Source organism: Tenebrio molitor, chromosome 8 (assembly GCF_963966145.1).
Source record: "Tenebrio molitor chromosome 8, icTenMoli1.1, whole genome shotgun sequence".
NCBI lineage: Eukaryota > Metazoa > Arthropoda > Insecta > Coleoptera > Tenebrionidae > Tenebrio > Tenebrio molitor.
The window spans coordinates 17,310,575-17,337,520 of NC_091053.1; the positions used below are offsets into that span (position 1 = coordinate 17,310,575).

At 36.9% G+C, this 26,946-nt stretch overlaps 1 protein-coding gene and 1 long non-coding RNA gene across 2 annotated transcripts; both read left to right on the plus strand.

The window, feature by feature from the left end:
- The first annotated feature begins 13,086 nt into the window (after positions 1-13,086).
- LOC138136728 (UDP-glycosyltransferase UGT5-like) lies at positions 13,087-16,081 on the plus strand. The gene is made up of 4 exons (XM_069056008.1): positions 13,087-13,589; positions 13,639-14,442; positions 14,493-14,712; positions 14,764-16,081. The coding sequence occupies exons 1-4, from the start codon at positions 13,355-13,357 to the stop codon at positions 15,038-15,040; spliced, it is 1,536 nt and encodes a 511-aa protein (XP_068912109.1). The 5' UTR covers positions 13,087-13,354; the 3' UTR covers positions 15,041-16,081.
- A 3,239-nt stretch (positions 16,082-19,320) lies between these two features.
- On the plus strand, positions 19,321-20,092 carry LOC138137415 (uncharacterized). Its single transcript, XR_011161723.1, has 2 exons — positions 19,321-19,837; positions 19,891-20,092. It is a non-coding gene; the product is annotated as an uncharacterized lncRNA (long non-coding RNA).
- The last annotated feature ends 6,854 nt before the right edge of the window (positions 20,093-26,946 follow it).

Below are 26,946 nucleotides of genomic sequence, written 5' to 3' on the forward strand. Positions count from 1 at the left end.
TATATTATTATGCTTTACAACTTCCAGCTAATGTATTTGTTGTTTTGTATACATACATTACAACACTGTAGCAAAAGAAAATATTTCGTCAACCAGGTCTTTCGATAAACTCCGGGAATTCTATTTTTGTGTCAAAAGTCGCAAAGTTTTTGGAAATGTTTTCTTAACGTGATGAAAGATATGCATTCTTTTAGTTAGAAGCTATCTATAGTTTCTCAACTTTCTTTTCTTTAAATGTTTCGTAAAATACCTGGAGTTCATCAAGAAAAAAATTATCGATACTTTTGCTACGCTAGAATCTGCAACGTTCTGACGCTTGCAATATTGAACATCTGTGATATATTATATTACATTACGAGAGTAGTAAAGAGCATATTACGTACAAGAGAATTAATTGCATACGAGCGACGAAGGAGCGAGTAATGTAAATCCACGTGTCTTTAAGGAGAACACACCAATAAAGTTGCGCGGCAGACGCAACTACGTTGGTCGAGTCCATTCTTCGATTTTTAGGGTGGGAAGGTAGAACCGCTTCGCTTACCGGCCATGCAGCGTCAGAGGCGTACGTTCATTCGTGATCTGCTTTGCCAGTGTTCGTTTCGTTGTTTCGTGATTTCAGGGTTGTTTTCTATTGCAATGAAATCAGTTCTTTTCGGAACTAAATAATTTTTATTTCTTTATTTGAGCGAGGTTGGTATTGATAAAAACGGTATCACAATCATTCAAATAAAAACGTATGCCCCCATTTCTGAACGCAAGTGATACGCCACTGGACAAAACTCCACGGACAGATTTGGATGACTAAACGTGTTCTCTTCATCTTCTGGAGACATGTCGGGAGCGTTATTGATTTCATTTAATGTGTTACCATAATCGGAATCTTTACTAGCAATTCTATTTTGTCTCTTCGCACCATTATTTTTTCTCATACCTCTCTAGCCTTGAAACGTCGTTCTGAAAATTTTTGTGTATGATATCCCACTATATTGTTATTATGTTATTTGATTTTTCAATTGTTTTTAAAATAAATATGCCCTTTGTATTATAATCAACAAGAGCGCTGTAACATCTACCTTCGTATGAACCTTTTAAAGAAAAATTAATTCTTTTGCCCCCAACAAATTTATTCACTATTGAATTGTAACATTCTGAAGCATTATTATCACCATCAAATAAAAGACAGTGATCATCACGAATGTGACACTCAAAATGCAACCACAAAACTGAAAATATTTTTTCCATTAATGCATGTTTATAAACTTTTCTATTCCCATTCTTTCCAATTTGGAAGCCGTTGTTGGTCAGTTGGGCCGAACTACCTGTGTCTAATGTCGAGTAAACGGCCAAACTGTAGGTAATTAGTTGTTCACAGAAAAGATTCAATATTGAATATTAGCACCCCTACTAATTTACACAGAAACTAGGAAAATGCCTATCATCTTTTTGAATAAACGTCTGAGTGGATAGATTCTGACAGGGTTCCAAGTATGTATTTCTGACAAATGGAGAAAGTTGGAAGTATTATCCGATAGCAGATTTTTTTCTGGATTTATTTGTGCAGGTAATGAAAACAGGCGCTATTGTAATCCTATCTTTCTTATATAGAGATATAGTATAGCCTTTTGGGAAGACGTCACGATTTTCTTTCTCGTTTTCTCCTGTTTGAAATGACAGAAAAAAATGCGATGCGTTTATTTATTATTGGTTACAAATTTGAAAGATAATAGTTATTCATGATCAATTCAAATTAGTTTCTGACTAGTTCAAACATACGTGAAGTTACTAGATAGTGGCGTCCTCGCAAATGGGTAAAAATTGGACTCTAACAACTATTTTTGCATTAAAATTTGATTAATAGTGACAGTTGTTTGATGTTTATTAGCTAAAGATAGCAGAGATACGAAAAATCTGACACTGTCAAAGTCATAGTTGCCTCTTATCTAAGTAATTGTTGATTGCACGGTATTTACAGTTCAATTTTTACCCATTTACCCATGACGTCATTAGCTAATAACTTTTACGTATGTTTGAGCTAGGATCCGAAACAAATTTGAATTGGTCATAAATAACACTAATATCAATATCTGTTTATGTTGGAATGAACATCAGTGGTGCAAATGACCTGACCTGTCACTATGATAACTCATATGAAAGTTAATGCCACATGTGTGCGATTTGCACCACTGATGTTCAATCCAACGTGAACAGTATACTGTGAGCGACAAAAGTATGAAATAAATTCATTAAAAATTAACCAATATTTTTTTTGAAAAAATCTTTGAACAGGTCAATTTTAGTTTATGAAGAAATTCTCCCTGTTTTAGTTTTATCTAGTTTTATCCCCGCACCCAATCAAAATTAAAATTTCTATACGTTTGATTGTTTGATCCTCAGTTGACTTGGCCAATAAAACAACAATCCGAAAATACATCTAGTAACTCTCTATTTGCAGATTTGATAATGAATTCTAATCTACAACAATTTATTTTAGAACCTATAAGGTACCGTTGTGGCCAACGTCCATCTCTACTTGACTTACTGTTATGTAAGGAAAATAATTTAATTTATGATATCAGTTTAACATCTCCTATTGGTAAATCTGATCATGTAGTAATTGAATATAAACTCCAATTGCTAATAGACAACAAACCTAAACAATTTCTGAAACATCTTAACATCATTAATTATACGAATCTTAAGAAACGACTGAATTCTACTGATTGGTCCTTGGTTTTTGATTCAACATCTTCTGGGAATTGCTTCAATGACTTACTATCATCAGCAGTCTCTCAAGAAACTATTACTAAAGTGGTCACGGTCAACCCTTCTCATCCCTGGATATTTCTTGATTTACGTCGTCGTGCTAAAATGAAAAAAAAGTTGTGTATGAAGTTTAAATCTTCTAACTCTCCTGTTGATTATTACAACCATCGTAAATTTTCTAATAAATTATCCTGCGATTTAAAAAAGGCCAAATGTTTGTACGAAAACAGAATACATAATAGTAATAATAAATCCGTATAAAAATATATTAGACAAAAAACATCTTCCACAGTTTCGACTCCTCGTGTACAAAAATCTGATGGATCACTCAGCGAATCTGACCTAGAGACAGCCAACATTTTGTCCAATTTTTTTGAAAGCGTATTTGTTAAAGAACCGCCATCTCTTCCGCATACTATTCACAGACCTTACGTGCATGATTCTCTAGAAACTGTAATATTAAACGACAACTTACTACTGGAAGAAATGTACCGCATTAATGTAAACAGTGCTCCTGGCCCTGACAATATAACCGCAAAGACACTCAAATTTTGTGCTGATGCCTTAGTTCAACCTCCACATTTTCAAACTCTCTTTCCAGTGTTCGTCTTTACCTTCAGGGTGGCTAAAAGCTCTAGTAACCCCTATCTACAACAAAGGAGACAAAACTTTGGCGTCTAATTACCGTCCTATAAGTTTGACATCCATATGTTGCAAGCTCATGGAGCGAATTATCTCTAAACAGCTTACTGAATTTGCATTGAATCATAATGTCATTCCCAAAGAACAACATGGTTTCCTTCCAGGCAGATCAGTGTTCACCTGTCACCTCCATTGTTTAAACAAATGGACATCGGATTTAGACAATTCGAGACCAGTTGATGTTGTTTACTTGGACTTTGAGAAGGCGTTTGACCGGGTCCCTCATAGACGATTGCTTCTTAAGTTACAGCACTTTGGTGTACGCGGACTAATGTTGAGGTGGATTCAAGCTTTTCTTTCAAACAGAACATTCTCTGTTAAAGTGCGCGATTCCAAATCATATGATGTAGCATATGCGTGGACATGAGACTTTTGTTCATGCGCAACAAGAAGGGCTGACTTAGCAATTTAAGAAAACTTTAGTACGCTCGGTAGTTTGTTACATCTAATATAGTGTTTTTCTGTAAAAAGGGGTTTTATTGAACTATAAAAACCTTACAAATCAGGAGTGGGATTGTTTATCCATAACTTTTATTGTAAAAGGTGTTTCGTGTCGTGGTTTAAAAAACAAAACGGTGTCAAGTGTTGAAACAATGCCGAAGCGTGCGAGACATCATGGTCGACGCCATGACAGGGCGGGTCCCTCGAAGGATTCAACATCTTCATCTTCAAGCTCTACTTCTTCTACAACATCGTCGAGTTCTGGGGAACAACGTCGCTTGCGTAAAGTAGAAAAGCGTCTTCGTGCTGTTGAAAACGCCAGAAGTTTTGGTGCGCATTATGGCGAAAGTGACGTCATCCCCATATTTGATCCGCAATCAACTCAGTCCATCGATACCTGGGTTCATCGCGTAGATGAATTGGCAAAGAACTACGGTTGGGACGATCGTAGTACCACCAAGCTGGTCGCCAGCAGGTTGCAGGGAATGGCACGACGATGGTACGATGCCCAGGATCACCTAGGCATCAATTGGCGTGATATGAGAACGCAGTTGGTAAAACAGTTTCACAAGCCATTGCCGTTCGCGAAACTGCTACGAGAGGCCGCGCTATATGAAGCACAGCCGGGACAAGACTTGAGCGAGTATTGTTTTCTAAAGATGGAGAAACTCAAAGCACTGAACCTGACCATCCCAGAAGATTATCTCCTCGACGCAGTTGTCGGAGGAATCACGGACGAAAATATACAAAGATCTGCAAAGTCTTCGCGGTTTGTGGATACCGCCGAGTTATATGCCTATCTCAGTACCTTAGGCTGTATGCCTGACCATACGAAGACAACAATTACTCCTGCAGCCCCAAAGGAAGCAGCGAAAAAAACCTTCACAAAGACCTTCGCAAATTCAAGCAATACAACCACAAGAGCTGTACAGTGCTTCAACTGCAAAGGCGCCCATTGGGTTAAAGACTGTCCAAAGCCCAAGATAGAGTGCTTTTATTGTAAGCACCTGGGGCACTTTCAAAACAAATGCCCATTCAAAAACTCGAAGCCCAAGGCTAAGCGCGAGATAAACGAAATCGCCAAAGACTCCGAGAAGTGCAAAAACCCATTTGTAATGCCCGCGGTACTAAACGGAAAGAAAGTAAAGTGTCTCGTGGATACAGGAAGTTCAACCACGATAATTCGCCAGTGTGTGGCCAAGACCTTAGGTTTGTCTGTAAGGGAGGACATTGGACGACCTGTGTTGCGAGGGTTTAGCGGTAACCGCGTCGCGTCAACCGGGACGGTAAACATTCACGTGCGCGTGGGCGAAGCCAGTGCGAGATTACGGGTAGTGGTTGTAAACGATGACCAGCTGATGCATGATTGCATCATTGGCGCCGATTTCCTTAACCTACCCGACGTCTTATTAGTTAAGGTCGAAGACAAGGTTTCTGTGCGGTACTTGAACCAAACAAAACTATTACGGGAGCCAGAGTGTTTCGAATTACAGGAACTTGATGAGTCCGCCATACATTGTGGCAACGTTTCACCAATAGACAAAACAAAGTGTTTCGACCTGTTGAACGAATTCAACGACCGGATAACAACCATTATGGCAAATTTAGGAAAGACCAACTCAGCACAATTAGTAATCAAGTGCATCACCGACGAGCCGGTGATATGTCATCCTTACCGCCTACCCGAAGCAGAAAAGAAAATACTACAAGGAATTATAGATGAGCTGCTGAACAATGAAATTATTAGAGAATCAAATTCGCCATATGCCAGCCCGATATTGCTGGTTAAGAAGAAAACGGGGGATTACCGAATGTGCATCGACTACAGGCGCCTGAATGCTGTAACGATCAAGGACAAGTACCCCCTTCCACTCATAGACGAGCAGCTAGATCGCTTGGGAGGCAATCATTATTTTACAACACTCGATTTGGCGTCCGGTTTCTACCCGGTGCCAGTTGAAGAAGAGTCAATCGCAAAGACGGCATTCGTCACACCGAAGTCACATTATGAATTCCTTCGAATGCCATTCGGGCTGACGAATGCTCCATCTGTATTCCAGCGCCTGATGAATAACGTTCTTGGACAGCTGAAACACACTGTTGCATTCCCCTATATTGACGATATAATCATACCATCGGCTACGGTCGAAGAGGGTTTGGATCGTCTACGCTTGGTACTAGAAGCCCTGCGTAAGCACAATCTGGCCATAAAACTCGGTAAGTGTAACTTTTTCTATACCGAGATAAGCTATCTAGGTCGCGAAGTTAGCGCGGAAGGCATACGTCCTGGTCAGCAAAAGATTCAGGCCGTGTTGCAAATGAGTGCCCCGCGTACGGTCAAGCAAGTACGACAATTTATCGAGCTACTGTCGTAAATTTTTAAAAGACTACGCAAGAATCGTCGAAACATTGACTAAGCTAACGCGACGGGACGTTAAATGGCAATGGAAGGCCGAGCAGGAGCAGGCTTTTCAGACCGTAAAAGAAATGTTGACATCCAGACCCGTACTAGCTATCTTCGATCCACACTTGCCTACGGAGCTTCACACCGATGCTTCTTCGACAGGGCTAGGTGCCATTCTCTTACAAGAACACAACGGCAAACAGCGGGTAGCTGCGTATTTTAGCAAGCAGACCACGATAGATCAAAGGCAATACCACTCTTACGAACTCGAGACGATGGCAGTTGTCTATGCACTCAAACATTTTCGGGTATACTTACTAGGACTACACTTTACTGTGGTCACTGACTGCAACGCGTTAAGAACCACGTTCTCTAAGAAAGACTTAATTCCGCGAGTTGGTCGATGGTGGCTCGAGGTACAGGACTATAGTTTCGAAATTAAATATCGACCCGGGACACGCATGAACCACGTCGACGCACTGAGCAGATACCCGACAAACGACATAGAGGTGAACAATGTTGATTTAACCGAAAGTAATTGGCTTGTGGCGGCACAACTCCAGGACGAGCAACTTCTGAGGATCCGTCAAATACTGCAGGCCAAGATTGTGAATTCGGAAACCAGGCAGTATTTTGATAATTACGAAGTAAAAAACAACAAAGTGTACCGAGTGTTGGGAGATGGAACCAAGCTGTGGGTGGTGCCAAAGGAGGCACGCTGGCAAATTCTTAGACTATGCCACGACCAAGCTGGTCATTTCGGTATTGAACACACAATCCGGCGAATTCAACTTAATTATTGGTTTCCCAAAATGAGGCGTTTTGTGACGAAGTATGTTAAGGCCTGCTTGAACTGCGCTTATTATAAGCACTCTGCCGGAAAGAAACAAGGAAAACTACACCCGATAGAGAAGCTTCCGATCCCTTTTCATACTATACATATTGATCATGTTGGGCCGTTCGAAACCAGCAAGAGTGGTAAAAAGTTTTTGCTTGTGATTGTCGATGCTTTTACGAAATTTACAATAATGGAAGCCGTGAAGTCTACAAAAGTTAAGATTGTCATTCGAGTACTACAAACAGTCACGTGTATTTTCGGTGTACCCAGCCGTATAGTTAGTGATCGCGGAAGTGCCTTCACCTCGAGAATTTTCAGTATCTTTTGCAAATCGTATGGTATCAGACACATTTTGAATGCGGTAGCGACCCCGAGGGCCAATGGACAATGCGAGAGGTACAACAAGACGATTGTAAACATGCTGGCCACTTCAAGCATTGAGGCAGAGAGCAACTTGTGGGACACTCACATCAAACAACTGCAAAGCGCACTCAACACTTCCTTCAATAAGAGCATGGTGAAGGCATTGTTCGGCTACCAAACAAAGACAACGGCAGAAGCTGTGTTGCTAAACTCACTACAGTCGGGAGTGGAGCAGATAGACATCGACGATCTCAGAGGTCGTATTCAGTGCCACATCACCGAGGATCAACGAAAACAAAAAGAACAGTACGATAAGAACAGGCGGGAAGCCGACAAATATAAGACGAGTGACCTTGTTCTTGTTCGGATTACCAGCGAAGCCAATACAGGCACTAGCAAGAAACTATTACCTAAGTACAAAGGACCTTTTAGGGTAGTGCGAGTGCTGTTTAATGACAGGTACGAAGTGGAAGACTTACGAGAAGGACATCGTAAGGGGCGGCTCGTGGTCGCAGTGGAAAGAATGAAGCCGTGGATCACGGTTCAGAAGTGAGTAATACCTAATGAGGCTGTAAAAAATATTTGCCGGGAGACGTGGTAATAAAGACTACACTAAGCCGAGGCTGAGGTAGCCTGGTTACTGTACGAGTTACACGTAGGCATACAATCAAGGAACAGAGTAGGTAAATCTCTGAAAGAAACAGAGTAGGTAAATCTCTCAAAGAAGCAGAGTAGGTAAATCTCTGAAAGAAACAGAGTAGGTAAATCTCTGGGAATCTACGACATTTGAGCGCGCGACAAATGAGCGCGCGACAAAAGAGAGCCGCAATATGAGCGCAGAGACAAAAGAGCGCAGCGACAAAAGAGCGCCACGACAAAAGAGCCCCGCGACAAAAGAGCGCCGGCGCCGCGACAAAATAGCGTGAGACAAATAAACACTGTGACAAGACAGGATTTTGAAAAAGCAGCAGTCAATGTATTTACGGAGGAGGTTGCTTTTTCCATTTTTCGCAGGCAATTTATCGGCATGTCCAATCTGCAGGACTCCAAGCATCTTATGCTGCAAATACTGAATTTGCACTCATGTTGCGCCACCTGCCAGCATTGGCATTTGTTCCAATACAAAATGTACAGGATTATTTGGTAATTGTTCACTTTAACTACTTCTGGAATTTTCGCGTTTTTTCTGGCTAGACAGCCTCAGGGCGTCCTCCTAGATCGTGTCCCACCATTCAAACCTTGTGCAAATGCCTTTTTTTTCTCTCTTGTTGTGTTTCAAGGTCGTGTCAAGTTCGCGCCAATTCTTAGTATAACTAAAGGGTAAGGAAAATTTTCATTCAATATGGAAATTAATTATTGCCTTAAGAAAGGCAAAGGCAAAGGCAACCTGTATTTACCTTCTTTTGTGGTCACGCTCTTTTGTCGCCGCGCTCTTATGTCGTCGCGCTCTTGTCGCCGCGCTTTTATGTCGCCGCGCTCTTATGTCGCCGCGCTCTTATGTCGCACGATCTTTTGTCGCGCGCTCTTTTTGCGGCGCGCTTTTGTCGCGATACCAATCTCTGGAAAGGTCAGAGTAGGTAAATCTCTGGAAGGCAAAGGAGACGTGTGAACAACGAGGATGATAATTCGAGGCCTCTACATTGTCTGTTTATTATCTGAGTTGCACGTTGGTATGAAATGTGATACGATGAGGTTCGAAGTAGGTAAATCTCTGAAGTGCCTGGAGACGAGTCAGCAAGGACGGTAGTAAGCGAGGTAAAGATGGCCTGAGGACAGTCCACACGCAGGATAGCCGTATGTAGCACATGCGTGGACATGAGACTCTTGTTCATGCGCAACAAGAAGGGCTGACTTAGCAATTTAAGAAAACTTTTATACGCTCGGTAGTTTGTTACATCTAATATAGTGTTTTTCTGTAAAAAGGGGTTTTATTGAACTATAAAAACCTTACAATGATTGCACGGTGGCTTCGGGTGTTCCTCAGGGTTCGGTTTTAGGCTCTCTTTGTTATATATATATCTCGGACCTCAACTCTATTATCGACGTTGATCATGTATTCTTTGCTGATGATGGCAAATTATACGGTAACCCATCTTCGCAATTTCAATCCATCCAGGATAGTTTGGTAAAGATCTCCCATTGGTGTCGTGACTGGTTGATTCAGCTAAACATTGAAAAGTGTGAGGTCTTGCATTTGGGTAAGAATAACCCGCATCTCGCGTACGTTATTAATAATAAAAATCTGAAAGAGGTTGAGTCTCATAATGATCTGGGTGTGATTGTGAACCAGAATTTGTCGTGGTCCGACCATGTATGTTTCATAACAAAACGTGCCAACAGATCGAGTTATTTAATGTTCAAGGTTTTTCGTCGTCTTGATTTTGAAACTTTCAAAAAATTAAGTAAAGTCTATATACGTCCTCTGTTGGAATATGCGAATGTGATATGGTCCCCTCACTTACAACGTGATATTGACACCCTTGAGAGAATTCAAAGAAGGGCTACTAAACGAGTCGCTGGACTTAGATCGATTCCATACGCAACTAGACTGCAAATGTTAGACTTGCCAACTCTCCAACACCGCAGAAGACGGGGTGATCTCATATGGACCTATAAAATATTGACCAACAACGAATCTGACGAATTACTTAATTTATTTGAATTCAACACAAACATCCATTTGCGCGGCCATCGATTTAAACTGAAAATTTAAAATTTTAAGACAAGTATCAGAAGCCATTTCCTTCCGAATCGGGTTTTTAGCGACTGGAACGCCTTGAGTGACGAAATTGTAAACGCATCCAACCCCAACATCTTTAAAAACAAACTTGATGCACACTTTCGATGACGAAGCAGATGCGATCAATTGAAATTGAAATTACGGAAATAGTTTACTTTTCCGATTTGATCTGGGAGCTAAATAGACTTCGGTCTCAGCTTCTATTTTGCGTAATAATAATAATTTACCTGCTTGATTTTTTGACTTGTTTTTGTTCGTTATAAAATTTATTTTTTCCAACTTTATAATTTTTTTTCTCAAAAATGTCCTTATGTAAGATAACAAAATTTTTATACTGTCATTTAGACAATTAAAAGGGCTATCAGAATCAAGAAAAAAAATAGGGGTTTTCTATTTAAAAAAAACTATGGATGACGTCATAACTCGAAAACAAATGACTGCTTGGAATTTTCTTTCATACTAAAACATGTATTTTTATAAACTAAAATTGACTTGTCCAAAGATTTTTTTGAAAAAAAAAATTGTTTTATTTTTTAGGAATTTATTCCATACTTTTGCCGCTCACTGTATATACTTTATTCACGTTGAGTTGAACATTTCAAGGTCAAATGATTTATTTTTTTGGCTCTGTAATTATGTTTTGTAAATAGTGACATGCAGCTAATCAACGTAATGCGAATTTAGCAATCCTCAATCCAACGTGAACGGTGTTTACCTGCATGTCACTATTTACAAAACATAATTACAGAGCCAAAAAATTAAATTGTTTGACCTTGAAATGTTCCACTCAACGTGAATAACGTTTATTATGTTTCAAATTTGTTGACAATTGCTTCGAAAGGTTATGTTTGTAATCAACGTAATAAGTGAAAGAAATTAAACATTGTCAAATTGACAGGAGCATAAAATAACCGCACAGTAACCAACAATAAATAAATCATTCTTTAAATTAATTTTCTGGAAGTAAGAGATTAAACCACTAAAGTACACAGATACCTCCAACCTTCAAGAAAATCTAAAATTTGCCAACAGATTTGTTCACAGTAGGAAGATTTACTGTTCTTGTAAAATGGTAATTTTATGACTGACGGGTCTCGAGAGGGTACCTGCTGCAGTGTTTGACCGATCCAAGAATTCTGAATACTTCTGCAACTTGAACTACACCTCGCCCAAAAGTTTTATTACTGTGCAACAGCCTTAAAGTGTGCCATTATTTTAGCAGATGGTTTCATTGTATTGGAATTGTCTTCGAAATATGCCAACAGTTCATTCTCTGAAAAGGACTTAATGTTATTCTTTTCTTTCCAATTCATAAATGTTTGATCAACACTCGTATCTATCGCGAAATTTCTTTGGCAGCAGACTGTTGGTTGGAATTTTGAGCATTCCATTATTTCAGGCGGCGTGCCTACGCATTTCATCCTCGCTTGCGCTGAACATTTTCCAGCTAAAGTTGAGTTCACTTAGTTAAGAAGCAAATAATATTGTTATAAGTGTTACCTTTTGTTAAATAACGATCACGCTACGAGATGAAAATGTCAATTGAAAGAAGTCTAAACCATTGTCACTGAACGGCCGTTGCTTAGCAACGGTCATAGGTGCTGCCATCATAATTTGCCTAATTCGTAAAGTTCCCTAACAAGTAGTGGGCGGAGTTAATTTACTGTGCACGTACAATTGCTAACACGGAATCTTGGCCACAACTGACATTTAACATTTAACTGACAAATAGGTATGTGTGAACTGGCCTTTATTGAATATAACCCTACTTTTCACTCGATAATACCATTTCCCTGCTTTTTTGATGTCACAAGAAAAACTTCAAAGTGATTTTTAATAATTGTCATTCATTAATGACACTAATGATTGGTTTACATAATTTTTTTTTGTTCGACACTGTCAGAATTTGAGAATTTTCTCCTATGTGAACGGATTTTTATAAATGTGACAACTTGTCAAAACGAAACGTCAAGTTAATTTTAAAGATTTTAAGCGATTTGGAGCTTTTAAGGGGGTCGTCAAACAAAAAAACCTTGTATTCAACTCGTTCTTGTGTAAATTGGACTTTTTTTGGCACTCGTGGGCCTTTAAAACGCTCGTTTCACTCGCGTTTTAATCTGGCCTACTCATACCAAAAAAGCCCAATTTACAGACGAACTCGTTAAATAAATAACTATTTAGAAATGTCTAAAAAATGTGGGCCAAGATTCCGTGTCCGGAATAGTACATAAGGAAGCGTTTACTAGAGGGGTTGTTGGAGCGATTTTCGCTTTTACACTAGCGGTCGTAGAAAAAATACATTTCTTTCGTGTTGATTTCCTGAGTGATGGCGTGTTGAACACGCAGCCAAATTACAAATTGAGGAACTGCCAGGTGATTTGCAAGATGCGGCGTACTTGTTTATGGCTGGTTTTCAATTTCATGAAGAATGTCTTCTTCTGCAACTAAAATGCGATCTTCTCTTTGGCGGCCAAGATCGCGCTTATTCATTTCGAAACGCCGAAATGGCGAAGATGCTGCACAACGTTTACAAAGGTTCGTGCATTGGAAAGTATTCTTTGAGGAATCTATCACCGTATATTCTCCGTGCTAATTCTGAATGACCACGGACTTCGCCATAGATCAAAACCATATCGGTATTCTCCAGGTTGGTGAAAGACATTTGTAATTTAAATTTAGGTTAAGACTGATGTTCTTGTCAAAGTGACTTGATTTTGAATTAAATGACAACAAAAAAGTTCAATATGATTTTTTTGAGCTTTTTTTTTAAACTTTTAGCCCCTTTTTCAACATTTGTATAAGGCGTTATTGGCTCAATCGTTACCTATTGTAGAGTTTTCTCAATCGTTACCTATTGTGGAGTCCTACCACTGATTAAAATTTCTGCTCAACTTTCAAAGTCACCTGTATTTGGTAGCCTTGAATTTAGTAGTTGCCTGTTTTTGGATACGATAATTGGAAATCAGCAACCTATATTTTATAATCTGATCGTGCAAAGTAAACATTTAATGTTATCTATATTCGCGATAAAAATGAAAATCGTTTATAAGACACATCCACATGACAACCTTCCAGTGCTATCAGTAACAAAATATAAGTCAACATGTTTGTTTTACTTGTTGGGCTGTTGTTTCTTTATGCTTCACATGGTGCAAGGATCTTGGGAGTATTTCTAGCGCCAGTACCTAGTCATTACATTCTCGGCAATACCTTATTGAAAGGATTGGCAGAAAAGGGCCACGACGTAACAATGATTAGTCCGTTTGCAGATAAGAATCCACCAAAAAATGGTTCGTATACGAATATTGTACTTACAGGATTCGCAGAAGAGCACGAGCGTAAGTTTAGTTCATTTGTAATTCAGTTAAAAAAACAAAAATCATGCAGGTATGGTGAAGGAAATAAATGTCTTCGAAATGGAAAAGAAAGGCATTCTTGCCCTTCTCCCGCTCCTTGCGAAAAATATAGAAATGTGCGAACGAACTTTCAATCATACAGATGTGCAAAAACTTATCCATTCTGGTGATACGTTTGATGTTGTTATCGTGGAAATGTTCATGAACGATGCACACAATGTTCTCGCATCTCATTTCAACGCTCCACTTGTTCTCTTTAGCGCAGTTGGTGTTAACACTTGGATTAATCAATTAGTTGGAAATCCACAACCCCTCGCTTACGTACCGGATGTATTTCTCGATTTCTCCAGCAAAATGTCATTTTTCCAAAGATTACTTAACACTGTAGCGTACGTTGCCGAACAAGGTATGAATTGTTTGTACATGTTCCCACAACAAGACAAGCTGGTCAAGAAATATTTTCCAAATGGACCTAGCCTATACGATGTTATCTATAATGCTTCAATTTTGCTTCTCAACTCACATCCAAGCATTCACCAGCCTATTCCGCGCGTCCCAAGCATGATCGAAGTTGGTGGACTTCATGTGAAACCTCCAAAACCACTGCCCAAAGACTTACAAGAACTGCTAGATGGGGCCGAAGAGGGTGTGGTTTATTTCAGTTTAGGATCATATTTAAAGAGTGCGTTTCTTGCCGAAGAAAAGAGACAAGTATTTGTCAAAGCTTTTTCCAAGTTGAAAGAGACAGTCTTGTGGAAGTGGGAAGAAGATAGTCTTCCAGGGCAGCCGCCAAATGTTCACTTGGCAAAGTGGCTACCACAACAAGATATTTTAGGTAATAATCACACAAAAAAAAATGTTTCGATGAATAATGAATTATTACAGCTCATCCAAATGTTAAACTTTTCATAACCCATGGCGGTTTCTTGAGTACAACGGAAACAATTTACCACGGAGTTCCAGCTCTGGCGATTCCAATCATTGGTGATCAAAAATTGAACGCTCGGGAAATAGTTAATCAAGGAATAGGGCTTACGATGAACTTCCAAGAGATTACCGAGGAAGCTTTAACCGACAATATTAACGAACTTTTGACGAATCCGGAGTAAAAATTGCGAAATTATTCCCATCGGGTGTTGTAATTTATTTTTTTTAGATATGTCAAAAATGCGAAGAGCAGATCAAACATTTTTCGCGACAGACTGGTTAGTCCACTGGACACGGCAATTTATTGGGTCGAGTATGTGATTCGACATGGTGGAGCTCCACATTTAAGAGTTGCAGGTTTAGATGTGCCTTGGTACCAATATTTCCTTCTAGATGTGATTGTGGTGGTGTCAGTGGTGACTTTAGTTGTTTTGTTTGTCTTGTATCAAAGTATTAAAAAAATATCTTCGATTTGTGGCAAGGAAAGAAAGCAAAAAGTGAATTAAGTGGTTCGATTGATGTATCAATTCCATAGAGTGTGTACATAAAGAATGGAATAAATACGCATGTATTGTGTTGTATTCTTCATCCATGACGTCAGCAGTATTCTAGCTATGATGCCGGCGACATATTTTTTTTATGGAATCCTCTATACCGGGTGGCCCAACACTTGGCATATTTGCAATTATACATTTAGTAATAATTGTCCAAAAATCCAGAAATTTGGTAGGCACAATCTACAATTACTATTCTATGATTGAACATGATCAATTTTTTTCACTTAAATTTGTGTGATGGAACTAACTTTATACAGGGTGTCGCAAAATTAACGTATTCCAAGTAGGGGGTCTTGTAGGGAAAAATCTCAGGAATTTCGAAAAAATAAAATAAAAAATATATCGGGGGTTTTTACAAAGATATATGGCTCTGAATGTTCAAACTTTTCATCATGTTTTCTTCAAATAAAAAATATAAATGGTTGACATTCATTTTGAAGTATGGTGAGGATGATTATGTAAAATATTAAAATATAAATGAAAAGACATTTCTCGAAAAAGCAGCTTTATCTCGAAAAAATAAGTTTTATTTTTCCAATTTTTGTTCAAAAGGGAAGTACAATATAGCTACAATATTAATCAGGTACTTACGATCAAATATTGGCAACTTTGATATTTTTTTCAAAGTGACAGCAACTTTTTTACATTTTTACTTGGTCAACAGGATGTCCATTACTAAGCCCCGAACTCGGAATACGATAATTTTAAGACGAAGCAATGCGTGTACGTCATCGATGAAGGTTTTGCAGTACCAACTTAAAACTGTAAAACTGCGAATTCTATCGTTCAATTGTTGATATTTTTTATCCCTAAGGATTGGCATGTCGAGGAACCAGTTTTCAGTCAGTTTACATCATGTTGTTGATCGATAACGATTAAAGCAATTTGTAAAGTTAGAAGAAGTCGTCGCTGTTGTTTAGTGTTTACGTTCCTTTTGAGATCCTCGATTTATTGCTTTCCTACGTGTAATAAAACTCTTTTCAGAGCTAACTTTTGCCTGTGTTTTTTACGATCTGTAGGATATTTTACTCCTTGCTAATTGCTAATATATAGGCCGTGGGTGGTGGAGCATTCAGAGAAACACAACCGCCCAGAATAACATCTATTTACATACTGTTGAAATAATAATACAAAAACTCTTGATAAAACCACATACAAAAACTAATCACTCTACACGATCCCTGCAAGTTTCAAAACATTCGAAGATGCCTAATATTCGCGTTGACTAACGCAGATTAACGTAGTAATGTCGTGACGTCATGGATGTGTAATAAGTAATAACTAATAACGTACACGCGTTGCTTCGTGATTGTGAGTATAGCGATTTAATATCAAATTGATCCAAATATTTAAAGTTTTTTTGCTCTACTAGTTACAGAGCTCCTCACTTTTTTTATTGATCCACTATCGACTTTGAATTATAATTAGGTAATAGCGAAAAATATCAAGTTATAGAAAGCTGGAATCCAAGGCCGTTTATGGTAGAGCTGAATAGGACAGATCATAATGTGATGACACCCAATAAATCATTTCACGGTCCAGTTCTTCCCAGAATAATTCAATTGGGGTGACTGGGGAGGCCACTCCATAATTTTTATAGCTTTTTGGTTTTGTTTTTTTTTTACAAAATCTCTGCACAGTGTATAACTTTGCTTAGGATCTTTATCTTCTTGAAACGCAAATCCCCTACCTATAATACGAGTTCCAGAAGACACTCCCTGGTTTTTGAAAAATTTATAGATAGTGTTCTTTTTTCATAATTCCCTCAATTTTGATCAAATCTCCTACTCTATTACCACCAAAACAACCCCAAACCATCACACTACCTTCTCCATGTTTCACTGAAGGCACAACATACTCGGACAAATATTTTTCATGAGGATAGGGGCGAATAATAACTCGCCGACGTGATCCAAAAATTTTAAATTAGCTTTCGTCTGTTCATAATACTTTTTTTAACTCTGGATGAGTACACGGAACAAGAGCTGCATATTTGCGGTATAATCTTACAAATTCTGGATTGGTGACAATAAAAGTTCGTTTTATGCCAGTTTTTGTGTCAGGAATGGCCACTATTAATACAGAATGTTCATCCTTGATGTCATCGATAGACATTTTAGTTAGTTCGTCTCTTCGCATGGCTCCTGATATTCCCATGATTAAAATGACCTAAAAAAGGGCAGATTATACAGCTTATCATAACAGAACTTAATATTTACCTTCCACTATAAATAATTTTCATCACTAGCTTTTTCTAAAAATAAATTGATCTGGTCTCGTGTCAATACCTTAGACTTTTTCGCCCGATAACCAACTGATTTTTTTTTTCAAAAAAGGTACCATTTTCAGAAACTTCGTAACATCAATGCCATCCCGTATGTTCAGCGTGAGCTTCAACATTGAATGTGTGCTCCATAAAGTTGAACTTTTCACAGTTTTTGATTTTTCCATTAAATAAGCCAAAACAACATTCTCCGACACCGTTTTCACATTATTTTTATTACACCACTCTTTAAAGTCATTGTAACACATATTGTACTGCCGTTTGAACTTTTCTGGTATTAAATTGGACACTGCACAATCTGCAATATTTTTTAACTCCGGGGAAGTAGACGGAACAAAATAGTTATTTACATTAGAGTACGGGATGGGAATTTTCCGGCACGACAACTGGTTTCGGGCACGATGGCGCAGCCGAGTGCCTGATTAGTTGGAGGGCCGGAAAATACGTCCCGTACGACATTTGTATTAGACTTTTCGGCTGACCAAAATATTAAATCTTCTAAAAATCAAGACTTATTTTATTGTAGAATTTAAAATCGTCAATAAAGAATCGAATGCTGTGGAATCAATTCCTTGACGACCGTGACCGCTCATTTGTTTTTTTCCTAACAAATTATTTGCCGGCTAAATTTTCACGGTCGTGCTTCAAAATTTGATTTTGGTGTATTGAGTGAAAAAAATGTCTAGTATACCGGGTGATTCAGATTGGTATTCGCGCCCTTATATCTTTTTTATTTTAAGAAAAAAGTATAGCAAACCATATATATTTGTAAATCGCTTATGAAACTACAATAGATGACGGTGTCAAATCTTCTCTACGATGACATATGTCAAAGTTAAGACAGTCAACTTTTTTTTTTTAAATAGTACATTATACATTTCTTAGTGTATTCCTGTAAAGCTTTTTTTTCTACATTTGAATGTGTAAAAAAAGTTGACACTGGCAATAGGAAAATATCGAGAAAAAAAATAAAATATGATTTAATTTATTCGAAAGTGTTATTTTCTAAAAAGAGCTAGTTAGCCATGGAGACAATTGAATTTTGACATTAATAGCGTCAATTATTAACGTACCTACATTTAAATAAATAGCTATGTTATAACCTACATTTAAATAAATAACTATGATATAACATCTGGCTTCGAAACCTAACTTCTTCCTGACTATACCGCTTTGAATGCATACACGATGAAAATATGTAGTTGAATTTTGATAGTGCATGAATGACATTATGAGTCTTGAGAATCGTATTCGAATTATTCGAATATTTGAATAGGTGACTATGTAAAATTCGAATAAGTGTAAAGTCTAATATTCGAATAAAGTAAATTCAGGATGGATCGGGTATTTCACTGTCAAATAATTTTATTTTTTGGCTATGTAATTCTTAAAATAGTGAGATGCAGGGAACCAACATAACGCGAATTTAGCATAGTAAATTCAGAATGGATTTGGTATTTCGTCCGAATCTCAGTTTTCTGGCCGAGGCGCACCCGAGGCTTGAAAACAAACAAGGTCAAATCATTTTATTTTTTGGATACGTGGTTGTCTTGTAAATAGTGACATGCAGAGAACCAACATAATGCGAATTTACAAATGTTTGGCTTACTAGCTCTTTTTAGAAAATAACGCTTTCGAATAAATTAAATTATATTTTATTATTTTTCTCGATTTTTTTCTGATGTAAGTGTCAACTTTTTTTACACATTCAAATGTAGAAAAAAAAGCTTTACAAGAATGGGCTAAGAAATGCATAGTGTACTATTTAAAAAAAAAAGTTGACTGTCTTAACTTTGACATATGTCATCGTAGAGAAGATTTGACAACATCATCTATTGTAGTTTCACAAGCGATTTACAAATATATATGGTTTGCTATACTTTTTTCTTAAAACAAAAAAGATGTAGGGCCGCGAATACCAAACTGAATCACCCGGTATAATATAGAGTGAGTTAAATGTGACACCAGAGGCAGTACAACTAGTGGCAGGACTAAATTCTGAATTATTACCACAAAAATCGAAACATAGGACAATTTTTTCTCACGAAAGTATGTAATAACTATTCTTTAATTCACAAATTTTTAATAAACCATATTTTATTATAGACAGTTTTATTAATAGGTGTTTGTGGTGCCTGTCTCCCGAAAGGAGTTATATACTCTGAAAATGGAAAATGTCAAGAGAAGATATTATATTGATAACTGACACAAAAACCAATATTTGTAGATCGTTTGCCATTACCAATCCAAACTGGATTGAAACTATGAAGAAATATATGGAAGTCAGGTTAAATTGGTATTAATACAATTAAAACAATTTCAAATAAAATTGACAAATATTTGAACCTTGATTGCCTTATGGACACAAGATGGAAGTTCCTAAAATGATTCGTGATGACTGATAGCCTTCCTTCAACATCAAAAAGAAAATGTACTGTGTTGCAGCTACAGCTCAAACAATGGTGAGTTGTGTCACAAACTTCGAAACAGTGCTTTAATCTACTTAAATTTTTAGCAGTTGCTTCCAATGTAACCATCCAACATTGAGAATTCCATCATCAGTACCGTAAGAGAAGCACCAGTACAACATATTGACATTCAACCCAGAAGTAATAAAGCTGACAGTTACCAAATTGTTTCTGCATTGTTCTCTAAAGTGGAGAATTGTAACAATAATGTTTACAACTGTAATTTTACAAAATAAATTATGTTAATAATGTTGCAAATTATTAAAATGTCTTGTACTTAACCACTACTTCCTGGTGAAAACGAATCATCTTTCTTCAGGTGAATACAAGATTTTGGGGTTAGAATGTTTTGTGTATTTTTATTTTCCAGTTGCACTTTAGCACTAACAGCTAGTACTGGATAAAGTAGGTACACAAAACCATATATTAACTTCTGTGGTTTAGTTTTATTGTGCAATTTTGCAGATATTTATGAAATACCTGACAATTGTCAAACTTTTTGACATATACAGCTGCCAACCCAATAGGTTGTATTTTCCCTGTTACGATTATTTTCTTTTTCGATCGATATAAATTAAACAAACACATTTATCGGAAAAATTATACAGGGAAATGTGTTTTTTTACACTAAATTAAAGTAACGTATGGACACTTTAATTTTAAAGTAACTGTGAAAAGAATAAATCAACGGTGTCCGCACATTTTTCCCGTACTCCACCAGATTTTTCCCACATTCCACTAGAAATTTTTGACATTGTACGGGAAATCGCACCTCCCTTGACCTAAAGTGTAAGGTAACGCTATATTTCCCAGATTGGGAGGCCGAAAACGTAATTTTCTTGCGACATTTTTCCAATTTTTCTCAAAATGAATTGTTTTATTTATGTCGTTTCCATAGCGACATGGTGACATGTAGGCCGACTTTATTTTTATTGACAGTGAAGGAAATTTTATTTGTTCATTTTATAATTACAAATTTTCGGGTTGCACACAAAATGTTGTGTACACCTTGGCTACGAAATCCTTTGACTACCTCGAGATTGTCTTGTCTCGGCCGCAAAGCGGCCTTGACGACAATTTTTCTCTCGGTTCGTCAAAGTAGGATTTCGCAGCCTTGCTATACAAATAACTATTTCCATTCTTCTGCAGTCCAGTTTATGTGTTTTTTGGCCCATATCAGCCTCTTTTTAATATTTTGCTTACGCAAATAGCTATTTGTGCAATAAGTTAGGAAATTCAATTTTTTTCCGTATTAGGCATGGGATTTTTGATCGAGACGACAGTCGAGATCAAAAACATGCCGTATTGCACACATGATTTTTTCTACTGGAGTTTGGAAAATACATAAAATTTGGATATTTTATTCATTATTTCTAAATTAACAAAGCGAAATCAAAATTGTCCTACTTTCGTTACCATAGAGAAACAATTAATTAATGAAAAATTGTGAAGGCGTTTAAGCTTTTCTCTCAATTAAATACCACTTTTTACGTTACGTATCCCAGGAAACGACCAAAATTGAACTTTTAGTGTTGAAATATTATTTCCGCCCTTAGTAGGAAATTTTTCACTTTTCCTGACTCAAATGAGTATTACAATGTTAAAGTTTTCTAAACTCCGGTAGAAAAAATGTTTTTTTTACTGCTACACCACCTCCAAGTCCTGCATGAAGAAGGCTCTTTTACTGTGGTAACAGAAATTGGCTTTTCACGGCTATTATTTAATTGAATAGCAATTTCGGTGCTGTTAGCCTCCAATTACGTTTACTTTGTGAAACGATGTACTTCTCTTTTTGAGGTGTCTCGGGGGCGTCCTGATCCTGGTCTGTCATGATGAGCGCCAGTTTCACGCTTTCGTTGTACCGCTTTGCCATTGCCATCTCGAACTCCAGGCCTTAAGCCAGACAGCGTATGACGTCACGAGGAAGGCCAAACGTCAAAATTTGACATTTGTTTACATTTTCAGAAAGTATCAAATACGGTGTTTTAATCAAATCAATTTAAAATTGTGAGATAAGCAAAAGCTTGGTGGCAAGTGTATATAATAGTTTCAGTTGATACCAGGGTATTTACTGTTCATCGAACGTCGCAAGAGACCTTGAAACCTGGGAAGTATTTGTATACCCTATCAACATTTTCGTGATTACAAGTCGTTGTAAGGGCAATTTAGTTGAAACTATATTTGCTACACATATAATTGATATGTAAGAAGCATTTGTTGTAATTTGGTGTTATTTAAATGATTCACAAAGTAAAAATTACACAAAAACAATAAATATACAAACTTAACCTCATTTGTAAATGACAATTTTCGCGTCATTAATGGCATTTTACTCCACGAGGCAGTAATTGTAAAGCCTAAACACACCGTTCTACTAAAAAAAAAAGAGTGCTAACCAAGAATTTAACTGTTTTTATTAAATTCTGGAGGTTTAATGCGTTTTTCGATGAAGCCTTTACTGTGACGTCACGATCAAAAACAATTGCTGCCTTAAGGCTTTGTGTTCTAGATGGCGATGGCTTTGCTGTCAGCTCCTACAGATATTCCAAGTTTGCTTGAAATTTCCCGCACAGTATACCCTTCTTTTGAAAGAATACATGCCTGCGCACGTTTTTCTTCCCATATACTTTTTCTTAACTGCGACATTTTACAATATTAAGCACTACCACTGGCACAAATAAATAATCAAGCACACTAATCACTTTTGACAGCACACGATTACTAGATTGAACCCATAAATGTGTCATTTATAAAATGTAATGAAAAAAAATCCTTTTGGACCTTTTAATTGCTTGTGACACTCTAAATTAATAATACCAACATTTTCAAATACACCAATTAACGCCAAATACAACATGAAATCTTACTTGTATTTTAATCTATTCTTTTTGTCTATTAAGCAAAAAATCAAAAACTTTCTAATAACAATTTTCTTACTAAAAAAATTTAAAAACAAATGTGTTCACGAACTTTCCGACGGCAGACGTGATAAATTCCTTTCAGTTTCGATTATAATATTGCAAAATGGTAAGTGTTGGGCCACCTTATGTTTTTGCTTTTCATGAAGAGCTGCTTTCAAAAGCTTATTATACTTAGGGTCTAAATTTGCTAAGTTGGAAACTAAAAACATTTGAGAATAGTGGGCCGTATAATTTCCCATTCCTTAAGCCTTTCATCAGCTAAATAATTAATTAGACAAAGTGAGAGTATATGCCAAGCACTATGTTAGACAGAGACAAAACAATTTAACGACGTTCTTTAACTTTAATGAAAGGGAAATCATACGGTCCAATGTATTTAAATTTGTTTTTCTTGTAATTTTTTAAAAGAAAAGCAGTAAATAGTAATATAAGCATTTAACATTATGCCTCACGTTGTGGAGTCACTTTTAACATCGTTTGTGTTGTAAATTGTTTATTTACATAAAGGTAAACAAAGTTAACAAAGGTTTGTGGTGAGACTCTTGAGGGAGCTCGAATGATCATATGAATAATGAATTATTGTCCATGCGTGCATCCCTTTTATAGCCTGGCTGGGGATGGTGCGGCACGCTCCGACGGCGCGCAGCTGATGTGATGGTAGGAGCCCAGCGATTAGATTCTCGCTGGCGACGGTAGCGCTTCGAAAGGGTTAGTACGGAGCGCTTTGGTACTACATCCGTGATTTATGCTACAAGCAGCCATATTAAATTAGGTATGTAATTAAACGTTCCTGACAGTATCTTGAATGCTCAATAAATTCTTGTTGAATATTATTTACAGTTGCTTGAGATATGTTGTTACATATTCTGTCTTCTAATTCATCAGTATCGTCAGATCTACTTTTGTATGTGTTTTTTAGGTAATGCAACAAGAAAAAAGCTAAAGAGCTGAATTCCAATTACCTTGGTGGCAATTCACTGGTTCCGCGTCTTCCAATCCATTTATTTAGAAATACTTGATCAAGATCTTTTCGAACATCTTACACCATCTTGATGATACCATAAGTTGTCATCAGGATTGTTTCTATTGGTGCGCCTATATAGTTACTTTTATTAGTAGTGCCAACTTAACGACAACTCCCCAATCCACATCCATAACGTTCCGGCTATATCAATAATTTCTCGGTTTTATTTTCCTTAGTTTTTATATTCCTAAAATGCTTGAAGAATTATCGTCAGCTTTTGAACTTTGATAAACTGAAACTGGAACGTCTTGTAGCCAGGGTGTGAGCCTGGGCTTAAGAAAATAAGAAAGATAAGCATCCCTTACAGTTCTGGCTTGTTCTAGATTCCTTATTTTTTTACCAACTGCATTTTTAAAAAATACAGATCTAAATTAATAATAATCTGATTTGAAATTTGAAAAATTATCTCTAACGAATTTTCATCGGATGAAGAGTATTTACCTTATAAATATCCATGTAGTGCAAGACCAGGTAATATTAGACAAAATTGGAACGTGTGCAAAGAAGATTTACAAGATGCAGGCCCCTCTCATGGTAATAATTCTGAAATTAATTCTCATGTAGATGTCATTGAAAAAAAGTATTGTGAAATCTGTCATTGTTCCTTTAAAAATCTCAAAGGGCTGAAAATTCATCATTCAAGATTACATTCTGCTTCTCTTGACTAGATCATTCATTACTTTATAAACCAATAAGAATCTTTGATTTTCTTTAGTAACCATGTATTACAGCGGTTATTGTAGTAACCAGGGCGATTTCGAATATACGAACCTTTGTATATTCGAATATACCAACCTTTGTATTTTCGCTCGCCGCCTTAACTTACAAATTTTTTTGCGCTAGCCGTCACATTAAATCGCTCTGCTACTGAATGCGCCCAGTCGGTTTCGGGAACTTGTTTATTTATTTATTTATTTATTTATTTTATTCATGATATAGTCTACCCGTATACAACTCGAGGATTGGAAATTCTCGATTACTCGACGTGTTGCCGGAAACACCACTCGATCTACGATCTCGTGGTGTTTCCGGGCAACACGTCTCGTATAATCGAGAATTTTCAATCCTCTAGTTGTATAATATATGAATATTCCAGTAACCTTTCAAAAGAAATATCAACATCGAAAACATCAACAAAAAATAATCAGAAGAAAATACCTTGGAAATTTGAATCTCTATTATCCCCATCGCAAAACTTTGAAAGAAATTCTGTTGAATTATCACAAAAAGCTAAATTGCAAGATAAATTAATTTTCTCAAAAAGGAACATTCAAATTCTAAGAAGAATACCAAAAGCAGCATCAATTATAAACAATTGTTTGAATTCTAATTCATTACTTGCATGGGAAAATTTATTGCTTTTTGCATACAAATCTTTCAACATAAATGAGTATAATGTTAAAAATTTAACATTAAAAATTAAAAATAATATCGCTTCCTTCAGTTTACCAACATCAATTTCAAAAAATAAATTTTCAAATTCTCTTGGCAGAAGAATTGAAGCAAAAGTTAATGATTTCGACATAAAAGGAGCCGTTAAGTTCAGACGATAAAATTGCACCCTTCGACGATGAAACATTTCGGACATTACGAAGTAAACATGGATCTTCAGCTAGTTTTCAATCATTTCCAAACCCTCCTGAAAATGACCATCCTGCCCTAATCGTAAACGAGTCGGATATTTTAAAGAGTATTAACTCATTTCCCTGTGGTTCAGCTCCAGGAATAGATGGTATGAGACCTCAGTTTCTGAAAGACATGGTCTGTCTCATTTTCAGCTGGTGAAGCAGGCGGACGTGCACTTGCGGCGATAACCCGTCTCTGTAATTTTATTTTTACGGGCAAAATTAACAAAGACGTGCTTCCCATTTTCTATGGAGCCTCCCTTTGTGCGCTTCTGAAGAAGAATGGAGGAATTAGACCTATTGCCATAGGAAGTGTTTTCAGGAGACTTGCAGCAAAAGTAGCATGTTTTAAACATTGTGATCAATTTCAAAATTATTTTTCCCCTCATCAACTTGGAGTAGGAACACAAAGAGGTTGTGAAAGCGCTATTCATGCTGTGAGAACATACGTCAATTTGATTGAAAATAATTATAAAGTGGTACTGAAAGTACATTTTGCAAACGCTTTTAATTCAATCAAAAGAGGCAAAATGCTGACCGAAATTAAAAACGAATTTTCCCTTCTGTATCCTTTCCTAGACCAAAGTTATCGTCAAAGTTCTTCTTTATTTTTTGGAGAAAAAACTATTCCATCAGAAGTTGGTGTTCAACAAGGCGATCCCTGTGGTCCAATGACATTTAGTGCTACTATTCAGCCTTTGATAAAAAAGTTACTGTCAGAATTAATCGTTTGGTATTTAGACGACGCAACTTTAGCAGATAAACCAGAAATTGTCCTAAATCATCTATATCAAATTATCAATTTAGCAGCAGAAATTGGTCTTAATGTAAATACTGCAAAATATTAACTTTTTTTCTGTTCTCATAAAATTGACGAAGATATGAAATTTCAATTTGAAACTGCTTGTCCAGGTATCCGAATCAGAATGAAGGAAAACCTTGAACTTCTAGGAATTCCAATTTTTGAAGAAGCCTATGGTGAAAGTTTTACAATGAAAGAACACAAACTAGAGCTTCTTATGTCTCGCTTGGACCAAGTCAATCCTCATGTCGCGTACTTTCTATTAAAAAATTGTCTTTTTGTTCCAAAATTAACATATTTTATCCGAAGTTGCGCTATGTGGAAATTTCTATCATTATTGGAGAAAATAGATTCTAATCTGCGATCATGTTTAGAACATTTACTTAATATCCGCCTAAATGAAATCCAGTGGCTACAAGCATCACTCCCAATATCGAAAGGTGGTTTGGGAATTCGTAAAATTACAGATATCTGTCTTCCTGCCTTCCTTAGTTCAATTTATGGTGCTGAGTATCTTGTATCTAATATACTCCTTATGAAGGATAACAAGATTCAGATCCATCTTCTAGAGGAAGCTTTAAATGCATGGTCATCTGTTAATGTCGATTTTCCAACATACAGAGTGATCCAATTTTTTTTTAAATGCTCTAGCAACTTTATTTCTTGTCCGATTTCAATAAACGATATATCAAATGAAAAGGCGTTTAAGGGACTATGAACTGCCATATAAA